The sequence below is a fragment of the Prenolepis imparis genome, unplaced genomic scaffold (assembly GCF_030444845.1).
Source record: "Prenolepis imparis isolate NDT839.2.m4 unplaced genomic scaffold, iyPreImpa1.0 SCAF_3, whole genome shotgun sequence".
NCBI lineage: Eukaryota > Metazoa > Arthropoda > Insecta > Hymenoptera > Formicidae > Prenolepis > Prenolepis imparis.
The window spans coordinates 22874494-22900278 of record NW_028141161.1 but is presented as its reverse complement, the minus strand read 5'-3'; the positions used below and the strand labels follow the sequence as shown (position 1 = coordinate 22900278).

Here is a 25785-nt window from a genome sequence, read left to right as displayed (position 1 = left end):
TACAAAACCTATTGCTTTAGTATAGGAGCAATAATATAGAGGATAAAATTTCGTAAGCATTACATATTGCGTATTTACCTGCGTATTTTGTGTGGGAATTTGTAAAGCTAACGCAAAACTATTTGCATCGAAACTTTCATCTAGAGCTACAAGTGCGCCATGCACGCCCGATTCCAAGAGATGATTCCCATATTCCTATAAAAATTAATTGAATATAAATTTTTCTTCGCAAAAATGTGTTGCATCATCGTGTGCAACAAAAGTATCAGAGGATGTCAAACCAACCTTCAAACCAATCGATTGTACCCATCTTATAACACGATCGTTACTCCATACGAGTACATCTATATTGGCACTTTCTGCCACTCGTCTTCTTTCTTCTAATTGCTGCCTATCGTAATTTAATCGTTTTAAACAGGAAATACCATACTGCAAACTTGTTCTGCAATGTATATTATAATAATATTATAATTGTGATGATAATAAATAAAAAGAGCAGTAGTAATAGCAATTATAAATAAACAACAACATTAATATTAATAGCATTAATATTAATATATATTAATAATATAAATTTGTCTCTTTAAGATGATTTGTGACTCTTGGATTTGTAATCGTTTTATTCAAACATTACTCTTTCTGCGTACCTGTGGAAGCTGTCAACCATTCTCAGTTGACCACGAAGATCTTTCTTTGTAAGATGATCGAGCATTCTAGCATCAACAAGGCACTCCATAAAAGTGGATCGGTATTGGGGCAATCCGAGACTCGGTAACCAAACATTACCTATCCACTCGTGATTCATATCACCAAATGCTAATGTTGTGCGAGAGGTTTTTGGCGCTGACGGACTCGTAAGCGACACCATCTCTTGAATGGCTAATCTCAGTTTTAATCGATGCAAGGGGTTGCTGTTACAAAAATATAGATATGTAATCATAATAGTTTTATCGCATTAAAGTAATCTCAAACTTGTTAAACGCGATCGTTTTTTTTTTCTTTTTTCTTTTTTTTATGCAAGCGTGAATTTCTTCATACCTTATTCCAATCTCTCGTTGAATCTCTGTATCGCTAAGAGCACTCATGATAGCACCGCTTTTGACGTTTGCTCGACAAGCAGCAACATACCATGTCGGCATGCCCACCCATAGCTCCAACCACGCGACTACCGTTGGTCCATTCCATAGGGCAAAAGGTGTTCCTGCTTTCATCGCTTCCGCCAAGAGCTCATGCCGCGAAGAATCCAACATACTACCAAACATACTCGGACTAAAATAAATATGCATACCAAAAATTGTAATACATATTATTATTTTCACGAGCCCGATATTGTTTTATACATATATAGTGCAACAAGATTAGATTTTAAAATATGCATACTGCGGTATTTGGATGACAATTGCCGGCTATATAACGCAAGAAAAATCATTTTAATAAAAAAGTTTTACTAGATACATATATTATACATGTATAACTCTCGGGCGCAGAAAATATTAATTTCTCCTTTGCACTTGCAATAATTTGAAACCCACTGACAAATTAGACAACTAAATCTGCTGAGAGCAGATATGAGTACAAAAGATAATATTTAACAAGTACTAATCTTTGCTGTAAAAGTAAAACAAAAGAACAAAGAGATACGTACATAAATTATTAATTAAATTAATTAAATAAATTACATTATAATTTCCTTCTTAAATCTCTAATTTAATAATTCGTATTTGTTTAAAGAATTAAAATAGCAGAGAGTGTTGTAATTTTGATGTAAATACCTCTTCTTTTTTCTACGATCAAAATCACTCTTGCTTCCAAGTGTACCGGCTACAGATACGCTGTCTCCATAGTCAGGATCGGCTGGCGTGCTCGCACCTCCCATACCTGGCACATCTCCAGGCATCGGTGTATCTTTTCCTTTAATCTAACAATAACAACGAATGGTTGTTTCAGTTAGATATAGGTTTTATCATTGACATTTAATACTCACGATGCATTTCATATAAGAAACACGTATTTCACATTTTAATTTATTTATAATTTTATGTGCTTGAATTGAAAAAAATAGCCATATAGTGTAAAATTAGCTACATATATACTAATGTGTTTACTATATATTGTTTCAAGATGCGTCTCAGAATTCTCGAGAAGAAGGTTCATATTTGCAGATTTTTCTATATTCAAAGTCATATTATTATTATTAGAAATATAAGTGGGAAAACAAATGTCTTACCTTCTCCTTTTTACTGAAAAATCTACCAAGACTGCTCTTAATGCCTTTCTTTTTTTGAGCAGCCGCGACCGCGGCCGCCGTAGCTGGACTCATGGTCGATTGCATGTGCAAATGCGACGTCGACAATTGTCCGATAGGCAGTCCGACGCTGGAGAAGTTGTTCTTGTGCAAACTGTCCTGGCTGCTGTGGCGTGAGGACAATGGGGAAGGGGGAGTTCCAGAATTCAGTGCGCCGTTGTTATGCTGTCCATGCCTGCTGCATGGAGCGCTAATCTAATTTCTATTTCTACTCTAATCGATGCTACTAATATACATTCTAGCCCACGCGAAAATATTATTTATTTATTTCTTTTTTTTCTATATATTTATATATTACTATTATATCATTATTGTTTTAGCGTTATAATCTCCTACAGAATATAACATTTTGTGTGTAAATGGTTTGCTTGTAAATGATGTTGTCATAAATAATTTCAAGATATATTTTGTAATGCTTCATGTTTCTCATCTTTACCATATTTATGCTTTACTGCTTTCGCGTTATAATGAATAAGAAAAAAAAGATTATGTAAATTTTTTTCTGGTTGTATACTACACTTTCTGCAGTGCTCGAAGGAAGAAACTTACAGATTCGAGTGAATTGTGATGCAATTATATGCAAAATAACGGTGACATATATATTAGCATATATTATATATAGTAAATACGAAAAAAAATGTATTAGCCAAATATTATCCAAATAATAAAATTAATATAAGCACATCTAATAAATTATGAAAAATATATAAAAGAGAAGAAAGGGAGAATACTCTACATAATATTTTTAATTTACAAAATAATAAATTCAATAATACTCGTGTGCAAACAATAATAAGAACAAGTATAATACCTACTCATTGTCAGTATTATACCTTAGACATAAAAATCTGGAAATATTGCCGATTACCTACTATATAAAATAGAAATAGAATTATCATGTAAATCGGTAAAGTGACTACAAAGATATTTATAGAAAGAAGTTAACAATATAATAAAATGTCATAATTGTTGCATATTGGAATCTAAAAATTTTATAAACAAGAACGCCATTTAAAAAATTAAATTATATCGCCGCGCGTGTTAATTAAATTGTATTAAATTTTACATCTCGCCTTGCACATTTTATGCAATATTCAATATATCTGTATCTTTGTAATCTCTGTTTTTGTTTTTATACATAAAACAACCTTGTATACGAAACTGACTGGCGCATTTCACGCATCAAATCCAATTCTCTCGATTCCGTAAGTAACTTGGTTTGTCTGAGATTGCGATGTTTATCATAAACTGGGCAGGCTTGAATGTACGATGAACGGAAGGAGAAGCTATCGATCCCTTTCGGGATTTCGTATTTTTCAGATCTATCGGGCGCTTTATCCGTACCACTGTGCTCGTGAATCGTTACTGCGGGCATGTAAATGACACACTATGCACACACTATATACAATAAATATAAATACATATATATATATATATATATATATATATATATATATATATATCTGAAATATATATATACATACATATATCTGAATAAACTATAAATTTTAAGTAGTAATGTAGTGGTTAAAATAATAAACATGTTACCATCAATATGACCCGATTTGATTTCAAAGTTGTTCATTTCATGCCCATCAGACCTATTGAAATCTGTCGTGCACAGTGGCGTATAATAATGTGGTTTGCATGCAATATTAATATCTTTAATTAACCTGAGCGTGGGGAAACCACTGCTTGGAAATCCGCTTTGTCCAGTACGTCTGATAGCATAAACAATGAAAAGTAGGAATAATTTAAGAGATCAAAATTGGTATAAAAATTCTGGCGTTTCATGCAAACAATGTATAAGTAAGATAAAGATAGAGATTAATAATTAAGGTTTCCCCACATTGAATCACTGTGCGATATCTTCTGTGTAATGTATTTTCGCACCTCTATTATTATAGAATATTTTAAATGCAACTTTTCAAAATGTCGAGAAAGAGAGAGAGAGAAAGAGAGAGAGAGAGAGAGAGAGAGAGAGAGAGAGAGAGAGAGAGAGAGAGAGAGAGAGAGAGAGAGAGAGAGAGAGAGAGAGAGAGAGCCAGATATATAATTTACACTATAAATATGTGTGAACATTGTACAAAAGCATATACAATTAACATAGTCATTGATTAGAAAATCGAAAACTTGGCAAAATAGGAAATATACCTTCTAAGTTCTTCCTGACTGTGAGCCAACGCTTGAACGACTCGTTCCAATCTCAGTGATCTGGCTGTTAGAGGAGAAGCTGCATCGCTACCACCACTTCCCGCACCGCCGGTGCTGTCTCTTTCACTAACCGAGTGTAATTCTTCTCCTGACAATTGCAACTGTCACAGACAAGAAATATTATTCGCTCTCTGTATGTATGTATAATATTATATATCTCATATTTGTGTATGTGTGTGTATGAAATATTTTTCGTATAAAAAATACTTCGCAGTATTTTGCTATCATTATTGATTGCGCACGCACATGCATACACATACATACAAAGCTTATTACCTCTAGGTCTATTATCTATTGTCATCATTTATAGGATGTGTGGTATAAAAAGTTTGTCATTTTTTTATGAAATTATGCGTTTTTTTTTTTAAGTTGGTTATTTTTCTAAATAACGTGGGAAAAATTTTTTTCAGATGGAGAAAATATTTCGAAACCAATTTTGACTACATGTCTCAATTATAATAAAAATTACTTTAAAATTATGTGTAAATGTTTCGTGCTTTTAACTTTATTCAATAAATGCGTTAAATATTTTGCTTCAGGTTAATAATAATAAGAGTGAATTATTGGCAAACCTGGCTAGCAGGAAGAGACTCTGACAATTGACCCGGACTAACTAAAGAAGCAGCATATTGATGTAAATGCGCTGGAGACATTGACGCGGGTGCCTGAAAGAGAAAGTATAGGGATCAGAATTTGCTTGCTGTAATTAAACTATTGTAATTAACATGTAATAATAATCATAATTAGCAATATTACGTGATTACTAACGGTGTGGTACTTGTGCAAATAATCTCTGTTTGGACTATGATGCGACTTTGGAGTGGATCGACCACTCAGTGGCGGCGAGGCTCGTTCGAGGCTTCGCCCTCTCGCTAACAGATTCATATGTTCGAGGCTGCCGACGCGAGATTCCAATTCTTCTGCACGTGCTTCCGTACTTTGTTTTTCTTCCTATAAAATTAAACTAAATTCGAAATGCGTACAAAATCACCGAATAAACGATAAAACATATAGTAAAGTAAATATATAACAGATCTAGATAATCAACTTCTCGTCTGGAATAAGAGTCAATTTTTCCACAATAAAAATAAGCAATTATTTTTCGCGAACGTACTTTTAAAAAATTAGATATATTTATAAAGCTTCATTAAATGTAACTAATTTTTAAATTACTAAACTGTTGACATAAATTTTTTGTTAAAATTAAATGTTAAAAAGTAACGTTTTACTATGCACTTACAGCTTTACAGTTCGGTTATAAAAAAAAAAAAAATTATTCAATTTTTAATTGCTTAAAACTTAAAACCTAACCTAACCATGTTATAGTGTCCTTTAATTTTTTTAATTGTTATTAATAAAAAGTTAGTACTATACTATATACGTATGTGACACACACATTCTATTCTAATCGTTTAATGTTCAGAATTTAGTTTGCGCAAAATATATTCGTGTATCAAGATATTCCTTTACCTGAATCAATCTGATTTCCTTGTTAATAGCATCCAATTGTTCTTGCAGCATCAATGCCAATGTTTGAGCATCTGTATGTCCAGTAGGGCTAATTACGTCAGCCGCGCAACTGAAAATACTTTCGTTATCTCCGTCACCTTCCGCGTCGCTCGAAACATCAAAGGCTTGTTGAACGTTGGCAAGCACATGCGCTTGTTGCAGTTTTTCCCATTCCTGTTCCGCCAAAGTCCGTGCCACATAATTCTAAAGATCATCAATTTATGTTATACACATTTATTTTTAGATATGTATACAATAAATAATTTTTTATATTTTAATGTAAGAGCAATACCTTTGATGAATCTTCTTCGATAGATCGTTTACCTCCTCTTCTAGGCAATGAATGCGTATCAAAACTGCTATGACTCGCGCTTCTTGAGAAAGAACCTGGATCTACAGCATTTGGAGATAAACTTCTCGTCAACGCGTCCGTTTGCTGAATATTAAATGCAATTTCCTGTTGGAGCATTTGTCTTTTAACATTGTCGATTTCTAAGCGCGCTTTTCCTAATTCCTTAATAATGTCAGTCTTTTCATTTTGCAGATCCTCCGCCAGTTTCCTTGTCTTTTCGAGTTCTTGAGTAAGCGCATTTTTCTCTTCCAACGCATGCATCCTTTCTTGCAAATGCACTTGCAATCTTTCATTAGATTCTAAACAGAAATTTAAAAAATTCTTAGAGCATTTTATATAAAATTCTTTACATATGTATGTATAATATAGTATAATATAATATATGTGTGATATTATATATTTTAATTTTTAAACATGTAATTAAATAGTTATTGAGCGTATTATAGAGGTAAATAAATAGGATGACATATTTTTAAATATATCTTTCTTGCTTTTAAACATAAGGGAATGTTATTTCCACAAAAAAAGTACGATTCAAAGAGATTACTACAAGTAATAGAGAAAAAATATAAAGCAGCATACACGCAAGTATAAATAATTGTAGGAAAGTCTGATGTATAAAAGAAATATCGTGGAAAAATTACCAGATAAAAGTTTATCGACAGTTGTGCTAAGACGCGTATTATGCTCCTCATTCATCTTAAGCCGTTGATTAACGCGCATTACTTCTGCATTTTTCTCTTCCAATTGTGCCTCCAGCCTTTGGATTCTATCCTCTGCACTACCATGCCTTTCCTGAGCCTGCTTAAATGTTTTACATAATTAAAATTATCAATTATATAAATCAATTGATTTGTAATGCTATATCGACTTTTCTCTGTTTATATTGATAATGAGATGTTTGATAATGATATATCTATCTTTATCACAAGCTGATATTAACAAAATTATTTCTTCATCTCTTTAATAAATTTGAACATAATGTTAATATATGTATATGTATATATTATATTAATGAGAATATGTGACGATGCATCAAAATGTAATTCAAGACAATTAATAATATAATATAATATATTAATTTATAAATTTCTCTATATAGTTTTATCCTGATATTCAATATTCCCATATGAGACATTCTATAATGAAAACACAGCAAGAAAATAAAGAGCGCGTTATATCCAGATGAGCAAGAAGAAAGAAAAGAGAATGAAGATACACACATACATACATACAAACGCGCACGCACTCACTCACGCATATATAAATATCATATAAACATTCAAGAATGACACACTATAAATTATGATGTTTGAAACATATCCGTCACTTGCAAAAGTAATAGATTTTGTACAGACCAAGTTGATTTCCACTATTCACACATGCTGCATTGTATCTCAGTTTGCAAATCATATAAAATAGAATGTGTAATTAATTTTCAAAAATAAAGGAATTATATAACTGAATTTTCTTTTTTAACGCAAATAAATTGAATTTGCTCTAACTTTAGCTTTTGTATTTATATATCCAACACAAATTGTGTATTTCAGTGTAAATTATTGCAAAAACACACTGCGATACATAAAAATATTCAACCTGTATTATGTATATATATTGAGAATGCTATTATTATATATATCATACATAGAGTATAATAATATAAAACACACATGGAGCAGCAAATTATTGTTTTTCGAGTATCTGAAATCAACTCAAATATAATCAGAGCACTTTGCAATAAGGATGCGTATTAAGAAAGCTCTCTAGACACAAATCGTATCTCAGAAACGTTAAAGTGCAGAGGAATAAAAAAAGGGGGGGGGGGGGAGGAAAGTTAACGAGATGTGACGTGATATGATTCCCCTGCGTACCTGGTTGGGCCTCCTCACCTGCGTCAGAGCCTCCATCCTCTGTTTTAATTGCTCTTCCATTTCTGGTAATTTAGCATATTGAGCTAATTTCTGTTCCGCGAGTTCTAGTTTTTCCTGTATAGCAGCGATTCTCTCTTCTTGGAGCTTGAATAATATATATTACATTCAATTAATCACAAGATTATATGATAGACATACAATTATAATAAAGATACACAACTAAAGTAAAGATTAATTAAACTACCTTTAGTTGAGCTTTCTTATGCTGCAACTCCTGTTCCAGCTTTTCATTAAGGTCATGAAGACTAGTAGACTCCCGTTGAGCATTGAGATATCGTTTTTCTAGAGTCGCTATTCGCTCCTCTTGATCCTCTTTTTGCGCTGCATTTTCCCGCAGATCTCTTTGCAATTTAAGACCTGCCTCCTGTGCCTTTAGGAGATCCTTCTGTGTTTTTGATAGCGTTTCCTCCAATTCGGTAACACGTCCACTTAGTTCCGCTACTCGTCGTTGCCAATTACTTAATTCCGAATTCTACAATGATATTTGCAATTTACTTTACATCGACCAATTGTTGAAACAACTGTTCAAGCAGCTCGTGTAAAGATCGAGAAGTATGTAATTCAAGAGGTATGTAAAACTCTTTGTCGTAATCAAATCTTACGACAATTATCCTACATGACGCTATAAGATTAATTCAGGAAGATTGTCATATGCGTATATTCATAGGTGTATATACGTGTATCCATCGTTTTTAATATTTGTTTTGCATTTCTCACATTAAAGAAACAACAAAGCTTTTTACACGAGAAATATTGACCCAAGTAAAATCCATATTTAATCACTAATCATGCAATTACAAAACAATATTTAACATGAATATTTATTACTCTCATTCCATAGCATGCTATAGGTACCATTAAAAGTATTATAATATAGTAACAGATATCACACGAAAGATTTTTCATACGTTATAATATCAACGACTGGGAGTTTAATGTTGAATTAAATTATACATTTAACTCTCGATCTGTTTTGGCACCGCTAAATGAGGTTTAATGTATAAAGGTGTCTGAAAAAACTGTTAGACATCTTTTTGATTCTTTTCTTTTCAGCGAAAAAACATTTTCAAATTATAAGCGATTGAAAAAGAAGAATTTTTCAAATAAATAATAAAATCATACACTTTTTGTTTCCAAAAGAGAAATTTACTTTATTATAATTACTTAATTATAATTTTAAATTTATCGTTAGTATTTTCTTAATGAGAAATTTTTTGACCAATTTGGAGCCAGTTTTTATATCGGTACAAATGTCGAAATTTTTATCAATTTCTGCAACTCTCACGATAAATTTAAAATTATAAATCTATAATTAAAGTAAATTTTTTTTCTCTTTAAAAGTAACAAAAAGGGTATAGTATTGTTATACATTTAAAAAATATTTCTTTTTCAATCACTTATAATTTGAAAATGTATTGATATCGATGTTTTTGAGACACATTTTCGCTGAAAAGAAAAAAATCTTTAAAGAAACTTTAAAGAAATTAGCTGAAAAAAATCTGTCATTTAAAACATATCCGTGATCCTTTTAAGACACTATATGTAAATAATGCGTATATATAATCGTGTTTAATTAATAATTTAACAAAAAATAATTTTATGCGCCACAAATAATTTCATTTCTTACAAATCTCGAAGACTAAAATCTACACCGTGTACTTTATTTAAAAAGAAATTTTCTCATGCATTCTATAACAAAGTAAACATGTAATGAGATGTGTATGTATAAGTGCTTTTTTAAATTGTTTTTAAAACGGAAAATATCTTACGAAATACAATATAATACAAGCTATCTAAAAATATCTATATAATACAAATATGCGCTTATTATATAATTATATTGAGATAGCCCACAATGAATATCGCCTAATACTTTTCTTATCCGACTTACACGTTTATACTTAATATTGTTCATAAAGTGAATAATTCATGCAAAATCGAAAAAAATTGAAAATAATATCCATTTTGTGTGTGTGTTTAAAAAAACTAGGAATGTGTTGCGGTGATAAGACTATGGAAATTAATCGTGATCCACTTGCATACAGAGATAGAGATTGACTACCTGATATTTTGTATTAACAATTGAATTTTTTAACCGTTTATTGCCGTATAGTACTAATTCGTACCTGCTTGTCGAGAGTAGCTTGTAAGTCTATTACTCGTACTGCTGCATCCTGCTCGGCAAGATCGAGACTTCCATTGCTCAGCCTACTGCCGACTTCGGCGGACTTCTCTGTACCTGGTTTTTGTACCGGTTGTTGTTGTTGTTGTTGCTGCGATTGGTGTTGCTGATGCTGCTGGCTCGTTGTCTGCTGAGTCTCATTCTGCCCGATCACAACACTACATTCAGAATGCCTCGCTCGCATTGCCTGTCCTGCATCGCCGCACACTTCCCAAAAAACTACGTATACACAACTACGCGATTGTACGACTAGCATGCACGACACTACGATAGACACAGTCTTATGAATGCAGCGAGTCGATGAGTGAAAAATAAAAAAAAAATGACTCACTATCATTTATCATCTGAGACAGAAGTGCACTTAAAAAAAAATGTTATTTTGAAGAATAAATATACGTAAACGTATGAATGATCATGGTCATTTTATGTGTAATTTTATGTGACCTTAATATGTATTTTTCCATGATATGAAACATGAAAGATGATGAAATGAAATGATGAGATGATATAATTTTAAAATTACGACGTAATAATAAAATTACGGCGACAAAAAGTCATCGATATTAAATATTAGTAATAAATAATATGAAAAGAGTTAATTGTTTACCAATAACCTGATTTTTTTCGACTCACATCTCTTATTCAAACTAGTAGCTTTCGATATAGACTTTGACAATAAGTAAAAACAAAATAAAATTCTAAATATCAACAAATAGGAAAAGGAATGAGAAAGAGAAAGGCATATGCTAAACGTGAGAAGCATGCAAAGTGAGAAAAAGTTCCACAAATGCATTTCACGACTCTCAAACCAATTTTAAACATTTCCATTTATCCATGATCGGTGCGAGATATGAAAGCGACGTGTGTTTATATGTGAATATTTGTGATTTCTTGTGCACACATGTTTGATTAAAATCGCATTGACAATTTGCTTTTGATACCTTATTCTGTTGCTGACCTTCGTCCGCCTGTCCGTTCTCTTTTGGTCTATCTTCTATAGCTTTTGATGGATGCCCGCTTACTTTATACTGCTGGAGCTGCAACCACACGATCACATTAGGTGCCGATAGCAGTCGCAGTGTCGTGGCATTTTATATTTTGCTTCTTTCTTTCTCTCTCTCTCTCTCTTTCTTTCTCTCTCATGCACACCCACACGCACACACATTTTCTTAGCGAAAGTTTCATTGAGATTTTAAAATCGTATAGGTGTGTATCAAAAAGAAACATTTTGATACACATCTATACGATTTTAAAATCTCAATAAAACTTTCGCTAAGAAAATGTACGTCTTCAATCTTTTAAATTAGTCAAATGCGAAACTCACTTCCTCTTTGGTATGGGCTAGCTCTTCCTCGAGACTCGTATTTCTTTCGAGGGCCACGCGCAAACGTTCACGTACCTGAAAGTTTAGCAGAAACATTAACCCTTCACCTACAGATGCCGTTTAGCAAGCACATATATATTTTCGCTAGAAATAACTGAAATTTTAAGCAAATAATGATAAGGCATTTCACTGTTGATTTAAAACATTGTTTGGCGTTATACCGAAGAGAAGAACTCGATGCATACGATGCAACGACAGAAGATATTTGACATGTGTGTTTAAACGGTACGATGATATGACGCAACATCATCGCACATGCGTGCATTGCTTCATTATCATCTCGGTATTGCTTAAACGCGTGGCAAGTTTATTTTTTTTGCCACTCTTTTATTTACCGATCACAAGATGAAAATAATAAAACAGATATAAATAGATATAGTATACATGTCATAATTGTGTGGTGCGTTTCTATTTTATTTGCCTGTGTAATTTTATCAAACTTTTTTGTGCATACTGCACGAGACCAACAGATTAATCTCAATCGTTATGTTCAATTATCTTAGTCTTTTGTTTAAAATCTATATCTAATATCTATTTTCCTTAAGACATAAAAAAGAAACAATTATAAATCAATTATTGTTGATTTGTAATAAATATCAGATAACACAAGTAGCAGATAAAACAAATAGCAATATACCAGAAATAGAATGGTATGTATTACCTTTTCATCCAAAGCCTTGTGATGCTCGAAAAGGCTTTTCAAAGCTTTGAGTACCTCTACCTCCGACGACACACCAGATTGTGCGGCGGCTTGACGTTTCACAACTGTCATCCTGAGCGACCGTTCGTGTCGTGATACTAAACACTCCAGATGTTCAAGCAAGAGCTGCAAGTTACGATAAATTACGTTACATTAATTGAGTCACGTCACGTAATGATGGTTTTATGATCCTAATTTATATTTATTGTTATATTTATTCATTATGCTTTAACTTATTGTGCTTTCAAAATTTTTCAACATTTATTCAGGTCATAAAGAATTAAAAAAATTAGCAAAATTTGGCTACACACGCGTGTGTTGTTTCGTTCTGCCTTTAATTCGGAAATCTCCTCTTCTTTTTCCAAGATATTCTCACGTGCCGCTGCCAATTCTTTTGTCAGCTGCGAGAATTCCTGTACAGAAATGAAACGTCACATATTAATATTATAACAAGTAAACGAAAAATAATAATAGCACAGGACTTTTTAATTGCGTGAAAATTTTTACCACTTTTATTTATCAACATTAATTCTTTCAATATTAAAGTCCATTCGATTCTTGATAAAGAACAAGTCAGTAAATATAAAAAAAAAAAAAAGATTTTGAGTTAATTTTTTCTTTGCAAAAATATGTCGAAGCATTCATTATAGTTTTCGAAAATAAATCTATTTAGCGTCTAAAATTAGACGCTTTAGATTAAACAAATGGATAATACAATTTCATATTTATCAATTTAAAGTAGATTTTACTTTAACGCACACAAAACTCTATAATTAGAATATAATAATTAACAAAATATGTATAAATAATGTTAATACATAATGTTGAGAGAATTGAAAAGTTGCGCTAAACAATAATTTCCTTCGATATTTTTTCGTTAAGAAAAAATTGACTCAAATATAAGTAAAAAAAAGCCACAGTTTAAAAGAAACAAAGTAGCATCCTGTAAACGCCCTGAAAAGAAAAAGTTTCGAAAAATCACTTGCAGTAATATACAATAAATGGTGTAATTTCTTCGGATCGATATTAATCGAGAATTAAACCGAGCCTATTCCACAAGATATTAAATATGTTTGTGTCTCGAAAAAATTCAGTCTATAACATTCTGGAGCAACGATAATAGAACGAATATTTATATTCAGATTAAGATTTCTTCCGTTTCACTTTCGTAGCTTTCGTAGTCGATATTGGAATGGTTTAAACAATTTGTACCAAACGATTAACCATATTGCAACTCAAATATTTGGCATTTTGATCCAGCTTCTCTCTCCGAGATGTCAAATATTTGATTCTCAAATCGATATTGTGTAATCTTTAAATATCTTAATTTTCTGCTCTTTGCATTTATATGTTTTTCTTTCTGTGCAATCACTAATTATTCAATAATACAGCAATATTCGCAAATGTACTGCGTTTACAATCTCTTTAAACATTCTTATCTTAGGTCATCGGTTAAAAAATATGTGTGTGCACTATATGTATATTGATACGTAATAAAATTGTTAATATATCGATTAGCAACTCATTAAAAACCTATAGTATACAATATATAAACACTATAGCAATTTATCAGCTAATATACCTACATGTGTATTATCTTATACTAATCGTTATGTAATGTATCATAGTATCAAAGAAGTAAAGATTGAGAGAAAAAGATGAAGATAACGATTGCAAATGTCGAGGAAAATGAGAATAATGCGCGTCAAATACAAACTTAATACGCGTGAAAGCCAAACTTATATTATTGCACATTATAAATAAATGCATCGAGCATAATTAGCCTTGCGAATATTGTCGATTCGAGAAAAAAGCCAATTCGAGATAAAATAAGCACGACTCGAATGAACTTTTAATGGTAATAAATACGTCGTAATCTGACATATACGAGAAGACACTATTTAGATTAATGGATTACGTGAGAAAAAACCATGAAAAATAATTTATTACATATTTTTTCATGATATAAACTTGATAAAATATTAAATATTGACTAGAAAATTTTCTGAATAAAGAAAAACGTAATAATACACAGAAAGAGAAAGTCTTTCTTTTTTTAAACACCGAATAAAATCAGGATCCATTTGCAAACAAGTTCTTCAACGTAAAGTTTTTCAAATGATAAATTTGCTTTAGTTGTAGAAAGCTAGCGATAAAGATATACTCTCAAACGGTCTTACAATTTATTAGAACCGCATGACAAATAAGTGTATGCGCAAGTAATATATATGTATATATAATTGTATATACATTATGCAGACAATCCATGGATAGTAACTGTGCGAACATGTTTTCAAACAGTAATATAATATTATATTATTAGTGTTATATTATATTATATAATATTATTATATACACACTAATAATATAATATTATATTAAAATTGACTTATACTATATCGACAATTGACTATAATAAAAACGGTTTTTATATATTATCCGTGTAATTAAATATTAATTATATCGCTCCTCATAATTAATATTATTGCAAGGAATATCTTAATGCGTTTATAAATATACATACATATATATATATATATATATATATATAATTAAAAAAGCATTAATTAATCGACCTATAGATATATAGACAGTTTGCGAGGCTATAAATATCTATGCGCTATTTAAGCAACAGGTTATCAGTGCCTTATATTCAAAAGTAAAATATAAAGATATTCTTATTCATACTAAATATTTACATATGGAAATAAGTTTCTGTTAACTTGGCTAAAATGTTGGAAATTGTCAAAATCTTTGATATACTTTGAGAGAAATATTTGCGAGAATTCGATATCTATGCAATATGAATAACTATTTCGTTACATAAAATCGTTTAATTTATCTCAATAATCCATCTCGACTATCAACAAATAAAAAGAGAGTAAATATTAAAGAGTAAATATTTAAGTATGATAGTAACAGATAATTAAAATTGCAAAAAGTAAGTTTTTTTTATAAAATATCAATGTATTATAATAATTATGTAATTTTTAAATTTTTTGTCTTTCCAAAAACAAAATTTCATGCTTTAAAAAGAACTTACTGTAATTACTTTTCATTTATTGTTGCACGTGCAAAATTTTCCCTTTCCTATATAATCTTTCTATCAAAATAATTTTGTATAAACTTTTTCTTGCATCTCGAAATGCGAGAATATATGTAATAGCAGAAAAAAGAAACATTCAATTATAGAGGGAATAAGTTTCGATTGTAAAAAATTATAGTACGTATAGGGCAAAAATTTTAAATAGAACGATAGAATGCAAGGAATCACATCGCATGACGATAAACCGATAGTAGGTATTCTATTTCGGTGCTAATCGTGTTCCAACACATGTTTGCCATAATTGGCAAACCTAACCATAGGAATTATAGTTGGACAGTGAACGTGTGTTTCCCACACAACCGCACACGCGTGTATTGCGGATTAGAAACTATGCAGCGGTCGTTATATGCATAATTCCACATTTCTGTTATTCGAGTGCGTGCAAAAACACTCAGAAAATGCACTCGTGATGCGATGTATAAAAAAAACAATGATAAAATTAAAATTTTCGAAGATATATACATAAAAAGGCAGATGCGAACTCTACATTGCCAATATATACGCCAATTGAATATGTATCGATCACATCGTGTATATAAATTTCATATGGCTATTTACAATTATACATCGCCAATGATGTCGTTCAACAACATTCGCTATAATGGCGGTTTTTTAAAAAAAACATCAAAAAAAATGACGAAATACTATCCAAACAATTGGGGGGATATGTAACGCAGCATTCGTCACTTCACTAGGAATTTCCCTGCATACATCTGTGAATATTTATTTATTTATATAAAAGAAATTAAAGAATATTTATTTATTTATATGTATATATCAGAAAATTAAAGAAGATTTGAAAAAAGATTCCAACCAAATGTGTGAAAATAATGCATTTTTGCGATTGAAGCGATAAACTGACTTTTTTAATTCTACTTTATTTTAGATCTGTGCTTCGATTTAAAGATACCATAATCCATCATTTTTCTCTTTGATCACTTTTTTCATGTTTATTATTTAATAAATACTGCGCACAAGGAATAATTACAGCAATATCTGCGATTGTTATCTTTTTTCTCGCTGTCCATTTTTACCAGCATTGATGCGTATTTGCTAAATATTGATCGATATTTATATCACTAACATTGAGCATATTGTGTGCGAATATTATTCGTCAACATCTGTTCACGTATATCGTTATATTAGTTCTATTATAAATGATTATTTAAATGAAAAGTGACGTAAAGACTCATAATCGAGAGAAGGAAAATGTACATTTCATATTTTATTAGCGATTGAATCGTTGCTACATGCCAGCTTCATTTATACTTGCGTGAATTTAAATTATACACGCGTATTTAAACAATAAAAAGTCAAAGTTCAAAGAAAAAGAAATATATAGATGATACAGTTTATACATTTAAATTTCCACTAAATTTATTTCAGAGAAGAATTCCTTATTGAATCCTTACGAGTGAAGATTGTAAAATATTTGTAAAGAATGAATTATTAAATATATGATCAAAGTCGCACCTTCTTTCAAAACATAAAATTATTAAATACGATAGATAATATTGTACAAACACTGCTGAGAAACGTTCTAAAATGTCAAAATTATTCAATTTTCATATATCCCTATATATATATATATATATATATATATATATATATATATATAAAAGAAATACATTTTAAAACAAAATTATTGCATTTTATATGACAATTACATAATCGTATGTATATGTCGCTGGTTAAACGATGCTCCGAATTAAAATGAGGAGAAAACAATATTGGCACGTAATTCAATTCCTCGATAACAAATATTAAATATTTATTATAGTTACTTATTTTATACAGACGCGCGAGAGAGAGATGTAGCAGCGCGACGAAAAAGATGCATAGATAGTATGTACGCATTACAGTATGCTTTTGGCAACATCATTACCGTTGATTGCCGTTGTATCGACACTATATGGTTCTTTAATCAAATGGCATTCAGCCAAGAGAAAGTGTCTGCCTACACGTTCCTTCGATCGTTTCGATGACAGATCACACGTTTCGTGTCGCGTTTTACATTACGCGATTATAAAAATAGAGTATAAATCAATTTTGCAATTCTTACCGCAGAATTAAATAATTTGCACAAAAAATCCTTAATAGAGTCATCAAGTAATAATGGGGTGTGTTTGATACATTTTAAATATTGTATTAATTTCTTATAACAAATATATGTGTCTCCCATCAAGAGACATTTGAATATAACTATATTTTTTATGATTTGGTTATTCTATTGCAAGCGTGCATCTATGTTGATGCTGGTCAAATAACTTTCATGTCTGATATATGAGTACATGAAACGTTTGTATAATTTTTCACACATTAATTCTATCGTATATGTAAACACTGTGACGAATGTAATACACAAAAATATGTACAAATGTGCATACATTATAACTGCACATTACGAGCGATCTTATCATCTTATATGGCAATTGCATTATAATACGATAATGAAAATCTTTATATTCCTTTTAACATAAGACTGGTTTCATCATATAAGACTTGACGCGAATTATCGCGTTGCAACCGAAGCGAGGCGTTATTGACTCGCAAGATGCGAGTGAAAGAACCAAAGCCACGTTTCTGCAAGTATAGTAATATACACCAGATGGAGAGTTAACAAGGTTTGGCATTGTGGCCACGTGTAAACACACTCGGTGATAGGGGGTATTTCCCCTTCGTCAAAGACTTAAATTCGATGCAAATTCAAATTTTGCATGGACATATTTGCAGATATGTTCCTTTTCGTGAATTTTATATTTGATTCTATTAACGCTTGTTATACCAGGTGTCCCATTTTAAAGGACCCACTCAAATATCTCATTGTCAGAAACACTGCGTTAAATCGAAAAATGTTTCCTACAAAAGTTGTAGGGTTTCGAGGGGGACATAACATAGTAATATTCATTTGACCTTGGGCGGCGTCTCCAAGGTTAGTGAAGGTTAACCTTAAGTGAATTTTGAAGAAAAAAATGCTTCAGATAAAAGTTGTTCAAATTAATTAGTAGAAAAAGATGTTATAATAAAAAATATGGGTTTCCATTTAAAAAATGTATTCTCACCTTCACTTGGAGACGCCGCCCAAGGTCATATGAATATTACTATGTTATGTCCCCCTCGAAACCCTACAACTTTTGTAGGAAACATTTTTTTATTTAACGCAGTGTTTCTGAGATATTTGAGTGGGTCCTTTAAAATGGGACACCCGGTATAGTTGACTAAAATAATTGTCGATATATAGTCAATTTTAAATTTTAATACCTAATATACATCTAACATCTAATGTTTCAGTCCAATGTTGATACATGTTCGCGATCGTTATACGCAAATTGTTTACAAATTGTACGTAATATTTTTCCCGTCCACACTTATTCATGCGTCTTCAATAAAACTTTGGACTGTTCGATTCGAGCAAACACATGTCTCTATATCACTGGCCTTCTATACAACTAAAGTAAACATGTCTCATTTGTTGAAAGAAAAGGAACAAATTTTATATGAGAGGATACGCCCTAGCTGATTTACAAACTTTTATCCAACCGTTTTCCATTTCAAAAATGCAAAAATTTTTTCACAATTAAAATTGGCGGACATGCAAAAAAAGCACTTTTCGCGTACATTAATTGGCAACGCGTACGTAAATGTATAAGAAATGTATACTATTCCCAACTCCCCGATCGCTAGTAGTGTGTAAAAGGCGAAGTTCATTCATGCGCTGGTGAACGAATAGGTGGGGTGGGTATTGATCGACTAAGCGCGTACACCCGGTACATTGCACTCGCACTCGCTTGTGCTCGTGTGCTCGGTGTTCGGTGCTCGTTGTGTCTCACAAATTTTTGTCCCTTCACCTACAACCAATATAAATTCTTCCATTTCGTGCCTCTCTCTCTCTCTCTCTCTCTCTCTCTCTCTCTCTCTCTCTCTCTCTCTCTCTCTCTCTCTCTCTCTCTTTTCTCTTCTGACATAACTCGATACATTTTACTTATATATACGTACGATGTGAAGATATTATGCGATCTGGCTATCGATTATTATTGTTATCATTATTAATTCAGCTTCTTACTAGCTAAAACACGTTTTAATATTTTTTTACATGTATATGAAAAACAAATTTTTCTCAATCCTCTTTTTAAAGAAGCCTAAACAATAATATATTTTATTTGAAACAAAACTCGATAGAAAATAAAAACTTTTGTACCACCTTGATTAACTGTTAAGCGAAATAGAGCAAAAACTAAAACTTGTTTATCAATTTTTGCGTTTGATATTCTGGCGTAAAGTCAAGTTTTTAATTTTTCTTTCATATAAAAAAATACCGTCAAAAGTATCATAATCAGCTGAATCATGAAGCACGGAGTCATACATTTTTCAAAATGAGAAAATCTAATTTATATACATATACTATTCCGCACTCAACAATTCAGAATTACGCCCTTTCTTGGAAAATTTCCACTCTACATTAAAAATTTCAATTATCCCATCGCACATATTTCTCAAACTTCTCTTATTTCTCTTATTTCTCACTTCTTTTATTATTTCTTCAGCATATAAATGTCGGTCAATTCTCTTAAAATGAAATTTATTCGCGACATTTCGATCAACAAACCGTCTTCTTATGAAAACAAGAGAATAAGAATATGTAAAATGTTTAAGAAGATATATAGCTTGCTTTTAAACATTTAAACAATTTAAATTGCAAAATGTTGTTTTGCATCTATTCAAAACTGATAGAAATCGTAGAAATTTAAAATCGATATTACATATGTACACACACCACACACGCACGTAGGCATGCACGAACATTTGTGCGCGCATATACTTAAAATATTTGAAGATAATTAATTTTCAACTATTTTTCGCGACTTTCAGCGACAGCAATAAGAAAGAATATCCAAGGATTGCACGTGATTATTGATCGTGTCCGAGAATGCTGCTCGCGTGCGAAAGCTTCCGCTCTTTCGTCACCGAAAGTATAAAAAGACAAAAATTGTGTTGTGAACACGGAAAGAGAGCAAAAAACGTGTCGGAAATTATGTGGCACAACGCACAATCTTCATGTATTATATAATATTATATTCAATAAATTATACTAATTACTAAAGTATTATACGCCTGAATATATACTTGAAAATAATGTTAATAAAATTGTTAAGTAAAGTGAGAGAGAGAGAGAGAGAGAGAGAGAGAGCTTATAAAACGCATATACAATATATTTTCAAATAAAAAATGTCTAAAAACATGATATATTATATTATATTAATAAACATGTATAATAAATCAATTGAAAAGTAAAAAAAATATATAAAAAAAACTTTTAATGCTGCTACATTCATTATAGCAGTTTAAACGTTGTCATAACAGCATATTATTTTCATCAAATTGACGCAATTTTCTAATATCATTTTTGGTAAAATAAAATTTAAGCAACAAGATATACAACATTAAAAACAACACTTCTTTATACAACTTTTTTACAACATAATGTATGGACTTGACATCTCTTTATCATTTTTTGAAACTTAACTTTTTAACAATTATATCGCTCTTTTGTAAATAAAATTTAATTACGTTTAATTACAATAAAATTGTATATATATACTATTTGAGTTATTGTTAGAAGATTGGTGATTCAAATTAAATAGTTAGTTTTAATCTATAAAGAAATTCTCTCTCTCTCTCTCAATGATTACAGAAATTTTATATTTAAAAACAATAATAAATGGTAGTTTCTTAAATAATTTGTCACGATTAGAGCAATAATATGTTGAATGATCCAAATGACGTTTAGCTTAACACAAATCCTATGGTTAAAATTGTGTGTCTTCTATTAAACAAAGATACTCGTTAAAGTGAAAAAATCATATATAAAAAAAATTTTTCACAAGTGTCACGGGATACATGAAACGTTCCGCTCTCGATTCGACATAGAAAGATATCAACTAACATACGAACACGTCTTACGCAAATTGTATGTTAGTACAAGCCGGTATAAGCGCAAACTTTGCAAACAATATGTATGTATGATTCGCGCATAACACCGATTAGAAAATATTTTCCACTTTTCCAGAGAAAAGTAATCTATATCCGTTAAGTATTCAAAACTTGATCCAACATATTTTTTACATATATGTATACACGTTTACTAATAAAAATAATTAAATGTCAAATTATGTTATCGATGAAAAACAAAACATAAATTTTACTTATTCCTTTACTTTACAATAAAAGCCTACAACATTAATTTTTCAGAATAATTTTGAAAAATAATGTTTTAAACCATTTAAAGTTTAAAGCATGTTTTTTTCAATCATTAGATTTATGGTGTATATTTTTTCTTAATGGAAAAAATCAAGGAAAATCATTATGTAATATTTTAAATTTTATTTATAAATAATAATACGTAATTAAAGCTTTAAATTAAAATTCTATTAAAATAATGTCAATTTATATAAAATTGTGATTCAAGAATCTAATTTTATTATCTATTTTCTTCCTTGAAGTTCGCTAAAAGCTTTATATATTCTTAATCATTAATAATCCCGAAAATTATAAGTATATCTCAAAAAGTTTTGTCGAAAAAAGCAGTTTCAAAGAATCTATGAATAAAAAAAAGTATCATCGAAAGTCTTGAGATATATGTATTTAATCTTATTTTCTTTCTATTATTCTTCTTTAACGAATATCAAAGTTTATATATATCGTGTATATATGTATATGCATCTAACGCTAATAACATATTAACGCAATAGATGGGCACGATAAGATTTTCATAAAAATCATTATAAATTATTAAGATACGCGTCTTTTTCTTTTTTTAATCTCATTCTTTCTTCAGTTAGTTTGTTTAGTCTTCCTTATTCTTTACCTAATTATCAGGTTCTAAACTCTTCAGTATCGATATGCTAAGTAAGTAGAGACGTGCTAACTGCTCGAATCCTTTAAACTCGTTTCTGTTTCAACGGATGAGCAACAGGTCTATGAAAAGATCAATACGATCTGCAGTATTATATATGTGTTATGTATGTATATGTCTTATATATACATATTTTGAACATATATCTTGTGTTGTTTATGACATTTACAGAAAACCGTATAATCGATGCTAATCAGTCTCATTCAAGTGTGATGTGACATACATATATGTATGTATATCTATTGACATGGTAGAATATCTTTATACAAAAACACATTCACGCTTTAATTACGTAATTTGTGTAATTATATAATGTTTTCCTAACTGACATCGATTTCCTCGTTGAAACTACATGCTTCAAGTATCTAACTAACAATAAGATATAAAAGTTAAGAATTGAAGATATCACCTTGATTCCTACAGTGCAAACCCGCTCGCTATCCCACGCTAAAGGTTCAATTTCATTTAATCATCCTAATTCATATTAAGGGCTTAAATTAATTTAATCTAATACAAAAATTATCAGCTCAAAAGACATGTATAAATAATATGAATCGTTTAAACTGATATTAAAAAATATTTTACGCTATCATAATATATCTATTTTATGTATGTTTGATATGCATATTAATAATTTCTTTTTAGATAAATTTTCAAAAATATTTTGCAATACCTATACTTATATACTCTATAATTACACACACACATTTATGTCACATTTTATATACTTACAATTTAATTTATATCATTGACACAAAATTTATATATATATATATTTATATAAATTAAATTATAAATATATTAATGTCATAATATATATTTTTGAAGGAAATCCATTCATATACATAGTTTTGTAATAATGGTTTCGAACAAAAACAAAATACGTTTCATTAAATGAAAATGTGATGCGTGTCACTTGAAATTAAAATCGAATTTCGTTCTGACCTTCCGCATTATTCAGACACCCGTTATGTATTATCCTGGTACGTAAAAGCTAATCGTTCACCGAATGGATCGATATAATTTGCTTTCTGTTCTTCTTCTGATGGGGATGTATCGATACCAGACACGCATGTGCACGCATAAATGATATAATCTACGCAAGGACGTTTAAAGATATTATTTATAGTTTCTCTTTTTTTTTTTTTAAATAAAATATTAGATATTTTAGAACCACGAAATTAATATCATACTCAAAGACATATTATATTGAATATTACAAAATATTATAAATTAATTAAAGTAAATAAATTATATTGATGCAAAATTATCTAATGTATGTAAAATCGTATCTTTAAATAACTTTGCCCTAAATTAAAATTCTATTAAAAGTCTATTTAAAAGTGTTGGAAAAATGTAATTTTATCAATTAGTTGTCACAAAGTTAAATTCGCAAATTTTGCTCTTTAATTTATTAAATTCGGTAACTATTAAGGCCTATATTTATCGTTAAAAAAAAATTGATTCAAAGTTTATCAAAGAATATATCGTTAAAATTAAAATTGCAATGGTATGACAAGTTGTATGCCTAAATATATGATACATTATACCTATACATTAGTTTGCTTTAAATTATTTGTATTTGTATCTCACATTTGACACTTAAATGTATATAAAAATTATTTTTTTCTCTTTTTTAGAATGTCATAGATTTTTAAGTATTTATACATAAAAATGCTTATATAGATAAAATATAAATACAGATACATATAAACGTATGTAGATTTTGCTTATATATAGTATAAAATCTATACAGGTAAAGTAAAATATATGTATATTATAGATTAATTGATCGATCTATGTATATATAAACGCGTACCCTAATTATGATGAGAGTTTGAGATATTTCAATAATTAAGTACCTAGGAACATATTAATCCTGCCAATGGAATTTTATTAGTCATCATTAATTAATAAAAATTTATGGGTACAATAAAATTTGAGCAATATTACCAAATAATAGATATAGCCCAAAATAATTTTTTAATGTCACCTCACTAACAAATTCGTTATCTCTGAAAACATCCGTGTTTTTCTCAATTATATACATATATGTAATGTTAAATTGAAAGAGGCTGCGATAAAATCTCCCGTTACTTCTATTCAATCATTTTCACATTTACTACATCAAAAACGTGTGTATAAAATACTAAGAAATAAAATGTCGTGGAAAAAAATGAGAGAAAAATGTTATATTCTCGGAAGAGCACTCTCTATATTCGGGATAATGCTATACGATGCGTCTATGAGATTTTGCAACTGCCGTTTCCTCTGGGCTACGAGGTATACATATATGTATATAAAAAACATGTCGCCATCGAGGAACTTCCTAGACGACAAAAGATTTGCATCATTGAGTGAAAAAAGACACGATAAAAAATTGGTGAATATACATATACGCATGTCGTATATATTTCTTTGCGTATAAATAGCTTCGCACAAACGTTTTCTTTGCAAAAAACATCTCGCTTTTTATCAATTATAAATATTTGTATAGTATACTTGCCGCTCTACTACAGTTATACACTTATTATATTTAAATGAATCTCTCTACTCGCGAAGAATTATTTTCGGATTAGAACCAATATATTAGAATAATTTTTTAAAAAATGTAAAAGTCTAGGAAAAATTTTCGTGAGTAATTAAATATAAAGTGATCAACATCCAATTTCGTTTAGACATTCAAAATTGGGAGTTAATTTCTCCTTGATATTAATTTTGTTGTATGCCCCCCACCGCGTGCATTATCCATTATATATCGATATCTATTGCAATGATATGTATTTCTTATACATACATATCCAATCCGCCAAAGATGAATGATTCCTTTTGTTTACGAACATGAAACAGTTGAATGAATCATGCGACGCAAAAGAAAAAATATATTTCTCAAGTATTACAGAAAAAAGAATCGTTGAATGCACGGATACAATTAAAAAAAAAATACATTTTAAAATATACGTACATATATACATATATATATATATACACATGCGTGCACGTATACGTATATTCTGTTAAATTAAAGTTAATAAAATTCAATGAAAAATAATGCGTGTTTTGTCACCAATTTATTTGCACCTCTCAAACTTGGTTGGAGAAAATTAATAAACTTTCGATCATATATCATCAAAAAAAGTGTAACTTTTTTTTTTATTACGATACTATTAGGCCTATCGGCGAAATGAT

At 30.1% G+C, this 25785-nt stretch overlaps 1 protein-coding gene and 1 long non-coding RNA gene across 20 annotated transcripts in view; both read right to left on the bottom strand.

The window, feature by feature from the left end:
- The window catches only part of Liprin-alpha (PTPRF interacting protein alpha), a 35658-nt gene that overhangs the window by 6413 nt on the left and 3460 nt on the right, over positions 1–25785 (bottom strand). For 4 of the 19 annotated variants that reach the window (XM_083035095.1, XM_083035097.1, XM_083035096.1 and 1 more), the window contains exons 3-22: positions 12889–12990; positions 12539–12703; positions 11818–11892; positions 11435–11530; positions 10438–10635; positions 8496–8783; positions 8252–8395; positions 7025–7184; positions 6321–6679; positions 5990–6232; positions 5276–5470; positions 5092–5184; positions 4460–4620; positions 3979–4026; positions 2228–2483; positions 1773–1918; positions 1039–1269; positions 648–911; positions 286–442; positions 79–195 (exon numbers count right to left, since the gene is read on the bottom strand). In XM_083035095.1, coding sequence (XP_082891221.1) covers positions 79–195; positions 286–442; positions 648–911; positions 1039–1269; positions 1773–1918; positions 2228–2483; positions 3979–4026; positions 4460–4620; positions 5092–5184; positions 5276–5470; positions 5990–6232; positions 6321–6679; positions 7025–7184; positions 8252–8395; positions 8496–8783; positions 10438–10635; positions 11435–11530; positions 11818–11892; positions 12539–12703; positions 12889–12990 — 3498 coding nt within the window. Of the gene's footprint in view, positions 1–78; positions 196–285; positions 443–647; positions 912–1038; positions 1270–1772; positions 1919–2227; positions 2484–3978; positions 4027–4459; positions 4621–5091; positions 5185–5275; positions 5471–5989; positions 6233–6320; positions 6680–7024; positions 7185–8251; positions 8396–8495; positions 8784–10437; positions 10701–11434; positions 11531–11817; positions 11893–12538; positions 12704–12888; positions 12991–25785 lie in introns of those variants that run through there. The other 15 variants (XM_083035102.1, XM_083035098.1, XM_083035108.1 and 12 more) reach the window with 15 other exon arrangements.
- LOC145934565 (uncharacterized) lies at positions 2492–3972 on the bottom strand. Its single transcript, XR_014425059.1, has 3 exons — positions 3854–3972; positions 3454–3670; positions 2492–3153 (listed from the first exon to the last, which is right to left on the bottom strand). It is a non-coding gene; the product is annotated as an uncharacterized LOC145934565 (long non-coding RNA).